Raw genomic sequence first — 11,582 nt, 5'->3', positions numbered from 1 at the left:
TGCACAAATTCATGCACCAAGCCTCTAGTATAGGTAATACTAAATTCCTTATTGTACTAAAACTTTACGAATTTTTTTATATATATTTTTTAATATCTATGACTTTTTTAAAAAATTTTTTATTGATTTTTTTACAGAGAGGAAAGGAGAGGGAGAGAGAATTAGAAACATTGATGAGAGAGAAACATAGATCAGCTGCCTCCTGCACACCCCCTACTGGGGATGTGCCCGCAACCAAGGTAGATGCCCTTGCCGGGAATCGAACCTGGGACCCTTCAGTCCGCAGATCGATGCTCTATCCACTGAGCCAAACCAGTCATGGCTAAAATATCTATGATTTTTATTGGCACCAAAGCCACAGGAATATGAATATATATATATATGAATATATATATATAATTGATTTGAGAGAGGAAGGGCGAGAGGGACAGAAACATCAATGATGAGAATCACCAATCAGCTGCCTCCTGTACGCCCCCCACTGAAGATCAAGCCCACAACCAACCGTAATTGAACCTGGGACCCCTCAGTCCACAGACTGATGCTCTATCCACTGAGCCAAACGAGCTAGGGCTATGTTTGTTTTTTTTGTTGTTGTTGTTTTGCTTTCAGAGAGGAAAGGTGAAGAGATAGAAACATCAATGATGAGAGTATCATTGATTGGCTGTCCCCTGCACGCCCCCTATTGGGGATCAAGCCTGCAACCCTGGAATATACCTTTGACCAGAATCAAACCTGGGATCCTTCAGTTCTCAGACCAATGCTCTATCCACTGAGCCAATCTGGTTAGAGCGAATTTTACAGATTTTAGATAATAACCAGTAAATATGGCAATATGAGACAAAGCAAAAAATAAATTCAAAAGGATAAAAATGGACAGCATGCCCACTCCTGGAACTTTAATACACTGCTGCTACATCACTGTATTTCCCAGACCTTTACTGTGGAGAGACAACACAGACTACATTGTGGATGAAAAAGCATCATCTCCATTCTTTTCCCCACCCAGGTATTTAAGCTGGACTTTCATCCACTATCATGTATAGAGTTGTGAATAATTACCCTTAAGAAAGTCATGGCTTCATTTCATTCTGAGGATTCTACTGTTCAACACCAGGGTAGGAAGTGAAGCCCCTACTGTAGCTCTGCCCTCCAGAGCCCTGGCACATTGTTGGCTGGACTGGAACACTTCCCCAGTAAGCCTAAGAAACCATCTCTACATGCCCGCCCCCCTCCCAACACACAGCAACTATTGACCAATTTGCCATGGTAGCACAAATGCCATTAGGCACTTCCCTGCTTTACCTGGAGACAGAAACGAGGCCCTGAGCGCTCTGAAGCTCCAGCTCTCCAACTTGACAGAGGCATCAACTAAGGAAGGTGTGTGAAACTTCTGAAACTTCTCACTTTATGGTTCACATGCTGTCACTTTTCAAAGAGCCAATCAAGTTTTTTCAAAACAATTCATTATAAACTCAGTCTTCTTTAAAAACTTTGATGCTGTGACAGTGCAAACAGCATTCATTTTATTGCTCAACTTCGGCATGGGCACATACATAGTTAATTTTTTAAAACCATTTATACAGATGTTATTGATAAAGCTCATGTAACAACTGAGTGAAAATACAAAGAATATCAAAGCTAAAACACTCTGTAATAAATACAAATACAATGAAAATGATAAAACTTTGTTTTTAAAGTCAGTTTGAGAGAAGGAAGAATCTTACATTAAGTGAACTAATTACATCGAGAAACAAAGCAACTCAGCATTTGGTACAATCATCACCCAACAGAAGGTTAAATACCACAAATGGCACCCACGTGTGGTGCTGCAGCTTACAAACAGAAGCGGAGGCTGCTCTGTCAAGGAAAAGATGGCTGGAAAACCTCTAACTCCCATCAATGCAATCAGCTCAATGCACCAGAAGTTCAAAGCGGACTTAGTGTTGTAAAATAAAGCAAATTACATTGTATTTAAAAGAAAGGAAACTTGTGCTTTGGACTGTAAATACAAGGGGAAAAAATGACAATAAAAATAAAACTCAAGGCAACAAACTATGTGCAAAACAAGATGTACATTATACACAGCACTATTTAAAAACTCTTTACACCGAGAAATAAGACCCTCTGAAATAAAACTCACCTCTGTACTGCATATGAGCTCTACAAAGTAACCACTGTTCATAATTAAGAATTCATTCATGATGGAAAGGCAATGCATGGGTACACGACAGCACATATCTGAAATAACACTAGAGGATCAGGGGGAAACCCAGTTAAGAGGGACATGTGGAAATAAATATTCACATTAAACATGAGGTGCAAGTCTAAGGTTCAAGGACACATGAGGGGGGGGTTGTTTGCTTAGCACCTATTTGGGAATAATTAGGTAACATAACTTTTGAAAATAAAATCTAAATCATGTTTTTATAAATTACGTTGGTGATACCACAGACTATTAGGGTAATTTATTTCTTTAAAGCTCTATTAAGTCATTTTATAAAATTTAAAAAGGCACTCAGAAAGCGATGGTATTTGCCTGCTTGATATTGTCCACTATGACAGTAGCATTTCATTAGCACTGCCTCCATCAGCTATGATTTCTCTGAAGTGTTCACATACTTAATTTTTACTGAAAGATTCTAAGAGTAGGCACAATGACACTGCTCTCGTGCTGTAATACGGGAGAGATGGACCTGCGACTGGTTATCAAATAATACACAAACCTCTTCTGTACCTTTCAAGATGTTCTTCCGTGCTACTAAGAATGCAAAGGGAAAGCACAAATTGGGAAGAAAAAAGCCAGTAAAAGCACAGTTAAGATTATAACTAGGTTTGCATGTAGCAGTCAAATCTGGCTGAATACAATGAATTTAAATTCTTAGAAACTACAGAAGTAGTTTTCAACTTTTTAAAAAAAAAGCAGGTTTCTACTTTTATCCTCCCCTACCCTGTGAAAGCTTACTTGGAATTCCTATAAAAGAAAGAATCTGGAGCTGCTCCGGGTAAAGGGGGTGGAGGTGGAGGTAAGGAGTTAGAAGCCCCCGCTGAATACCAACTAGTCCTCTGCTCTCCCTCACTCTGTCCCTCCTCTCGAAAACCTCCATTCTGAGGCACCTCTGAGAACCCGTGGCTCCATGCACAGACTGAAAACCAGTCCATCCCATGAAAGAACACACGGGCCTATTATTCACTTGGTAAGCCACAAAATTTAAACAAAGCTATATCATCAACACTTGCTATTGTTGGTTTCACATCAATATATTTTAAAAAGAATAGTTCAGATTTCTAATGGCTGAGTTAAAAAAAATCTGCCCATGATTTCAGATTTTTCCAGTCCCTCACTCCAGAATTATGGTTGCCTTCTGGATCATGCGACATGCCACACCCTGAAAGCTAAATCTGGATATTTCAAAATCAGAAGCTGATCTTCAACACCAAGGGAACTGGGATTCCCTTCCAAAATTCACTCTTCGGTTTAAAGTCATTTATACCATAGAGTTAGAATCACTGTTTCTTTAGTAATCACATCCCCTGCCCCACCAGCCGCACCAGCCCCACTTCATTTTAAGTAAAAGCAGGGTTTTTTAAGTTTGCTAAATAATCTTTAGAGCAATTTTTTTTTCCTATTTCATAACTTTAGCTGATTAAAATATCATGAGCAGCTGAATAAAGATTTACGATGATTTGCTTGATAGAAACTTACACCATATATAATATATAATATAAACTAGGTGTACTGGTCAGAGGAGACTTTGGTTTACAAGAAATAGTATATCTATTAAAGTTAAGTTGACCCAGCAAAAGAGTTAAAATCCTATCCCATCCACATGATTTGAGAAGCTATAAAAATGCAGGATTTCCATTTAAGGTAAAAAGTAAAATTCAAAACGCCTGGTCATACTGATTCAAGATAAAAAATTAGGATTTGTTTTTAAAGTCTCTTAAAAATAGGGAGCCCCTGAAAGCATCTTATGTAGCAATAAGCTACTAAATTTAGACTAAATGGTTGCATTAGGAATTTGACAACCAAAATTATATAGCTGTATTCCAGGTAATTTGTGCTTGAAAAAATATAAAAAAGACTCACCTAGGCTAGGTTGAAACATATAATGCTTTTAAAATATAATGCTTTGCTATAGAAAAATGTAATTAAATGTATAAATGGCTTACTTTTTTAAAGACAATGATTCTTTTAGCCAATTGTTTACAAAGGTAGAATAATTCAAAATAATTTTATTTCATTTTTTTTTTTTACAAAGAGCAAGTACAGGAGCTGTTCAAAATCATGTATTCAATCAAAATGAAATGTGACTTGTACCGCCTGCTGAAGTTGTCTTGATGTCTGAGACTTGAAATCTGTGAAGCGATGTGAATAGGTTACCTTTTATAAAAATAGTAGTAGTCTTTAAGTGTAGAATACTGCCTAACTCTGGAAATGTAGGAAAAGTCAGCATTCTTTAGGTTCAAGATATTAATTTTAAATAGCAGCTGAATGCGGCCTCATGGCAATGCATAAAGACCTGTTTGTTTATTTTTTTCCTTGAAAAGGAATTTCAAAATTGTCCTTTCCCCTCACAGTGTCCTAAAATTTAAAAAAGGGAGGGGGCATGTTCCTGCACTTCAGCATCCCTTGAAACTGCTGAGAGGAGGCTGTTGAGCATAAATAGAGTCCGGGGTAACTCCGTGAAGTCTGTCATTCCACAGCAAATCCACACGTTTCTTCAATGGCTGTTAGCAGCTTCTCATATAACTTTTCATAGCTCTCATAGGGTGGAATGTCGATTCGATTGAAGCTGTAAATAAGCACATCAGGTTTAAAATAAGCAAACCAGCCTCATCTAGCCACATCGCTCTTTGTGTCACACAGAGAAGTAAAGGAATAAGGTTCTATTTCTCCACAGCAGAGATTACCACTTTTGGGTGTTCCCACCAATGTCAGAATAACCTTAAATCACTGAGTTCTTATTCCTTTTACAGGTCCATTTAATAGTAAGAACAATAAATGAAAAGCTACCTGTTTAAAACCAATACACACATGGAATAAGGGGAGAAAGCTACAAAAATAACTCACCACGTGTGGGCTTTGGGCAGGTTGTTAGTGCAGGCGTCAATCTGGTGGATGGTGAAGAGTCGTGGGCCTGCAGCACCTGCCGAAGAAGCAAGCATGGGTCAGGTCACTGCAGGTGCCTGTATTCGTCTCTAAGGTATCAGGATGAAACGGGCACAGAAACCACAGGGCAGAAACCGCAGGGGCTAGGGATAGAGGAAAACCGGTGACTCTACACAAGCTGCCAAAAAAAAATTCTTTTGCCAGGAAAAGAATCTGGGTTTGAAAGCTGGAATTGACCTTGGATAAGGCTGGATTCCTTAATATCCTGGCATTTCAAATTCGAGGAAAGGTTCAGGATTGAAATCCTCTGCCAGCTTCTTTCTTATATAGGATATCAATGTCCCAAAAGCACGAGAAGAAAAGTAAGTGGGCAAATCCATGATTAAATATACACACATTCAGGTTTCAATGACTCAGACTTGGCTGAGAGCAAAAGATCAGCAGTCTATAGAATAAATTTGTTAACATAAGACAGCCATACAAATATATGTAGAAATACAACTTCACTTTACAGGCAGGCTGATAAGAATGAGTTTTCACAGTAGGGACAGTCAGCATAACTCCGAGTATGCTTTCCCCAAGGACTTCTGACACTGCACTGTGGGCAACAATGTCAGAGCATGTACTGTCTGGCTTTGTATATCCTCAGTCACCAGCAGCAGCAACTTGGAAAATGAAGAGCTTCGAAGATAAAGCACTGCCATCCAGTGAAGCACCATTGTCCAGTCATTAGCAATTTTACCAACTCATCCAAAAGGTAAGCAGCTATTCCACAGAAAAGTATGCTTTAAAATGGAATGTGGTTGTGAATAAGCAGGCTGATGCCATGCAGTAATGCACATGCACTGACCCATCAAATGGCTTCCACCACTCACGCTGCCTCTTTCTGTTAAGGGATGAAAAAGGAGAGGGGAGAGGCGCCCGGGCTGAGATGAGGAGATGGCAGTGGGCAGACTTCCCCACAGGAATGGGCAGCAGAATCGACAGCGAGGGCGTGGAGAGGCAGAGCATCACCACACACAGTCCAGCGTGCAACACTCACTACAATCACAGAGAACCCCAGCAGAAAAGGCTCTTGGGAGAGTAACAAAGAAAAAGAAGAAGGGATCAAGATGTGAGAGTTACTGATCAGAAACAGGGTGAAAAGAGAATCGACTGATAAGCACCGGGTTGTAAACCAGCTAGATAACCCAAACACAGACCCCTCCCCCATGGTGTGGTGCCAGCGCCGGCCCTCTGGCTGGCTACCTTGTAAAGCTTTGAAGCCCTGCAGAGGCACTCGAGACGATCCCGTCACAAACTGAAGCAACCGTGCTCGCTGCTCTTCATCAAAAAACTCCACGGCTTTCCAGAACCACTTGACCACATTGCTGTCCGGTGTGCAGTGTTTCAACCGGGTGTTGACCTTCCAGTCGTTAACATCTATCTTCCCAAGTCCACAAATAATGAGCTGTTAAAATATTGCACAAAGCATGAGCCAATGGAAACCCAAGTGAAGCCAAAAATTCCTCAAAATAGAACTTCAGATGTGTAGTGTTGGTTCTCAAAGGGTGATTCTTAAATTCATCAAGGGTACACACCAGAATCATCTTGAAAGTTTTTCAAAATACACACACTAGGTCCTATGCACAGAGATTTTAATCTGTGGATTAGGGTAATACTCAGAAGCTGTGTTTTAAAAAGCTCTATAGGCACCTATATTCACTTTCAAATTCCCCACCCAGAGTCTGAGAACCACTCCTGTGAGCAACTCGGCAAGATGGAAGTTCCCTAATTCCATATAATTCTTTTTTTTAATGGACAGAAACTAGACTCCACAAGTAAATACAATTTATATGTGCCTTACTTAAGACCTGCATCATATTCTAGTTTCAACACTTATTAACTTGGGGATTCTGAGCAATTCAGTACACCCCTTGGCCAGCAATTAGTTCCCTATGGCAGTAACATCTATTTCACTGCATCCTTGACAGCAACCTGTGTTTAGGAACTCAAGAAATGTGGTTAAAAAATGAAAGAAATTTGTTGAAAAGTGATGCAATGTTCAATAATCTTACAATTGTATCAAAGTACAAAATACATAAATGCACTGATCTAGCGCTCTGTGTGGTGTCCTGATGCAGGGTCAGTGTAGGTGAACTCTATCAACATCACCTCAAACTATTAATACTTAGGGTCCTTTGGGTCCAATGCTAGCTCATCTCAGCAATGTGTTTCTGACGGTGAATTGGGATAGTGTGTAGTGTAAAACGTAACTGCAAGCCCTATCATTCTATTAACCCAGTATAACACTAAAATAAATTATATATTTTTGTAAAACTAAAATTTTAATTTCATTAGCAGCAGAAGCTATATAATAAACCCTATCTCTATTGTATAAACTCTCCAACAAAGCTTCTACAGGGTTCTGAGGATTACGGAGCCACAGCCACAATGAAGAGGGAAGTGGCTATCCAAACAGGATCACAGAAGTATTTATACCAAAAAGGTAACTCCTAAATTTTCTTCAGACGAGGTAATTATAAGGCCAAATTCCTCATTCATTGTGTGAACTAATGAAAATGCATTGTATTTCAACTTTATTGTCAATCCTGTTCTCTTCCTCCTCCTGACTACTTCATTCTAACCATTCACTGTTGAGTAATTCAATTACAAAGAGGAAAGGGGATGGTACTGAGTCAAATCAATTTTTACATTTGTTTGCTAACAGGTCTGCTAACAGATTTAGTTTAAAAGGACACTGAGGTTAATTAATAAATCATGTAGACTTTGAATATTTATGCTCTCCATAGTTAAATTCTGATAGAATAAAACCTCATTGATTTTTTTTTTTTTTTTACAAAGTAGTTCAATAAAAATTCAGATGTATTTGTTAAAGGTCTTAATAAAAATAAATAAATAAATAATAAATTTAAAAAAAAAAAAACCAGACCTAAGGTGCTTTAAGTACCAGCTTTAAATGAAAAAAAAAAAAAAAAAAGAAGAAGAAAAAGTTAACTGTTTATTACTGCTACTATTACTAATGAATGGTTTCCAAAGAGCCTGAGGATGTTTAGATACAGTTTATCCTAAGTGTTTTAATTATTTCCTCTATGATCTTGTTTACCAAATGCTTTCTTGCAAAGCTTTGTGTAAATCGACTGAGCTTAGGATTTCATTCCAAATAAATTTCAATAGAAAACAACATTGGAAGAAGTTATACATAAGACATGAAATCTGTTGAAAGCAAGAAAGAATATGAAAAAATAAAATGTTCACAACATAAGGGAGATTGCTCACTTGTAGAAATTCCACAGCAAGATGGACTTCCTATGAAAAGGAATGCTCACAATACTGAGCCATGAAACTTCAAAAGTGCCAGAAATACTACTTTCCTCTAAAACTAAGAGAAAATTCCTAACCTTTCCTTGTTACACTAGACGATGTCATGACATTAATATACTGACCTCTAACTCCTTCTCATCAAATGTCTTCAGCAGATGCTGTGGAATGACTTCATTAAATCCTTTCTGCAGAGCCAGGAACTGGGCCTCAATGCCTCGTAAAAACCTCCAGTTCACATAGAGCCTGGAAACATGGGGCGGGGGTTTCATATGATCCAACATGTTCAGCTTTGGTCATTATGATGAATCTCTACTTTAGCAATATTAAAAGGTAGTAACCGTCCATTAACAAAAGCTGCATCAATAAAGCAACTCCTCACATCAGAGAAATTCTGAGTAAACTGGAAGCTGGCTGGAGCTTGGATGGGTCTGAAGTCACAATGTGGACGAGACTTCCTTCTAAACTTCTAGCCAAAAGCCACAAACAGGAGCCCATTCAAAAAAATCACTTTTTCTGATTTCACTTGAAAATATGGTCTGAATATGTTAGGCGTTTTGTTTATATTTTGGGAGCAGTAGATGAGGGAAGAGGAGGTAAATAGAATGAGAAGAAATAGTAAAAGCCAATAGTAAGCACCTTTTAGTTAAATATTCATTGTTCCCTGGAGGCTTTAAAACCCACAGAAGATGTAATTTACCAACAAAAAGTACACTACACCCAATGTGTAGCATTTTTTGATGCTTTTTTGTAATTTTATAAGTGAATTGCTTTTTAAGAAAATCTACTGAAGAAAACCTCTCCATCTCACAATCTCAGAACTATTCATCTTCCAAGTTTGTCAACATATCCTTTTCCAAATTTGGAGAAATAATTCTCTACTTTAAGAAATAAATTACTTAACATTAATTATATGCTTTAGGGGAACCTCATTTTTGTGTGTTTGGTTAAGAGGACACCAAAACTTCTCATCTGTAAAAAGGTTTTCTTTGTCTCAAAACTCTACTGGATGAAGGATATTACTAAGCCCTATAACCACAACCGACTCCTGGAGAGTGGGAGCCAGGGCCTGAGCAGTCCACACCAGGTCCTGGAAGTGACGCACGACAAATTCAGGAAATGCCCATCCATTCTTTCATTTTTTAATTAGAAATATCATAGATGCTTGTTAGATAAAGAAGGGGGAAAACACTTAACTGTGGAGACAGAGTAAAAGCTGAACGTCCATTATTTTATCCGCTTTCCCCTCTCTACTCCCAGGCCCAGGATCTCTGCTCCCTCATCCCAAATGCTTCATTTGGTGAACAGCCTTTCTGAACATCTTACATATAATTATAAAACACAGACCTTGTCCCTACATAATTTTTCTAAGACTTGCTTTTTAAATCCAACAGCTTATACAGTCTCTCTTCCTTTTAAAAATCCACATACTCTTCTGCCAAATATATATATTTCTCTAAATATATTCATTCTCCTCTAAAAACATTTAGCAGTTTTTAATTTTTACAAGTAATATTTAGTTGAACATCCTTTCTCATAATTACATAATTACATGTGTTTCCACATCATAGATTCCTAAAGCTGGAGCTGCTAGTTAAAAAGCATACACATTTTTATTTTGGAAGCTATTATCAAACTGCTTTCCAAAAAAGCTAACTCGATGCTCACGCCCATCAACTGTCTGTGAGACTGATGGGACTTGTGCATAAAGTGGGAACATTTTAGCTAATAAGACTTGGGGACATAATCTATATAAAGTAGTATAGATGCATGTTTTTATTTATATTCTTAATTTGGTTACCAGTTTTATGTTTAGGAGAACTTTAGTTCCCATAGCCAAATGATCACTACTTTTAAATTCCTCCATCAACAGGTGGTTTTGTAAAACTCGGAGAAGATTTTCTTGTATCTACCCTTAACCTCACAACATGCTTATTTACAACAGGGCAGGTGCTAGAATACAGCACAGAAGTGCTTCTGCACAGCCAGCCTGGAAGCTCACGGCACACGCCCATGCACCATGTTTCCTGGTATCTGTGCCTGTACGGTCTTCTCCACACTGAACCTGGGTTGGCATGTGACTGGCTCTAACCAAAAATATACAGCACAGAGGTGGCGCCGAGCAGTTCTAGGCTTAGGCCTTAAAAAGCTCGACAACTTCTCTTGTGCTGTGGGAAACCAGCCATCACCCCTCTACCTTGCTGGGGAGAGTGAGAGACCTCTGATTCCACGTGGGGATAACCATGGAACCCCGCCAACAGTGAGAACGAGGCCCCAGTGGCCCAGTCCTCGGGGCCACGCCTCTGAGTCATCAGATGTGTGAGCGAGGCGGCCATCTTGCGTTTCCGTCCCCACTAACACCAGGTAGAGGAGCGGTGTGCTATCCTGTTAATTCATCCAAACTCCTGATCCTCAGGACTGAGCAAGAATAAAATGAGAGTTGTTTTTAAGCCACTAATTTCTGCAGAAACCTATTTTGTAGCAATAAGTAACATGACCTAAATACTGAAATGTTTTTTCTGTTTTGCTACTCTAGAACATTTAAACAATTCTCAGTTTTGGGAACACAGAAGTGTTTACCTGACATATTCCTTTTTATTTTCTTCGGTAACAGGGATACTCTTGCCATTTGGCTTAAGTTCATGCTGAATAATTTCCCCATATGCATTATGTTCGACACAGAAGGTATGGTCCAAAACACCTGTGATATCATTCTCACTAGAAAGGAAAGATACTTAATTGGAAAATCTAAAACACAGATGTATTAACTGTGAGACAAATAAAACTAGAACAGTTTATGGCATGACCGTGACAAATACAAGATCAGATTCCTTTGAATATTCCTATACTCCATGCCGAAGCCGGTTTGGCTCAGTGGTAGAGCATCGGTCTGCGGACTGAAAGGTCCCAGGTTCGATTCCGGGCAAGGGCATGTACGTTGGTTGCAGGCACATCTCCGGTAGGGGGTGTGCAAGAGGCGGCTGGTCGATGTTTCTCTCTCATCGACGTTTCTAGCTCTCTATCTCTCTCCCTTCCTCTCTGTAAAAAATCAATAAAATATATATATTTTTTTTAAAAAGAGAGAATATTCCTATACTCCAAACCTCCTAGTTCTTGGGCAGAAAAGTCAGAGTTTTTACCCTCATCA

The 11,582-nt window shown here is 38.8% G+C and overlaps 1 protein-coding gene across 2 annotated transcripts in view; it reads right to left on the bottom strand.

Moving 5' to 3' along the window:
- Window positions 1–1,503: 1,503 nt before the first annotated feature.
- Window positions 1,504–11,582, bottom strand: part of SMURF2 (SMAD specific E3 ubiquitin protein ligase 2) — an 87,533-nt gene continuing 77,454 nt past the window's right edge. For both annotated transcript variants that reach the window (XM_084864156.1, XM_084864157.1), the window contains 5 exons: window positions 11,015–11,152; window positions 8,560–8,680; window positions 6,362–6,563; window positions 5,075–5,150; window positions 1,504–4,796 (listed from right to left, as the gene is read on the bottom strand). In XM_084864156.1, coding sequence (XP_084720282.1) covers window positions 4,697–4,796; window positions 5,075–5,150; window positions 6,362–6,563; window positions 8,560–8,680; window positions 11,015–11,152 — 637 coding nt within the window. In that variant the 3' untranslated portion in view covers window positions 1,504–4,696. The remainder of the gene's footprint in view (window positions 4,797–5,074; window positions 5,151–6,361; window positions 6,564–8,559; window positions 8,681–11,014; window positions 11,153–11,582) is intronic.

This window comes from Pipistrellus hanaki (genome assembly GCF_964339955.1).
Source record: "Pipistrellus hanaki genome assembly, chromosome: 16".
NCBI lineage: Eukaryota > Metazoa > Chordata > Mammalia > Chiroptera > Vespertilionidae > Pipistrellus > Pipistrellus hanaki.
The sequence above is the reverse complement of the archived record's forward strand: the minus strand, read 5'-3'. Positions and strand labels throughout refer to the sequence as shown.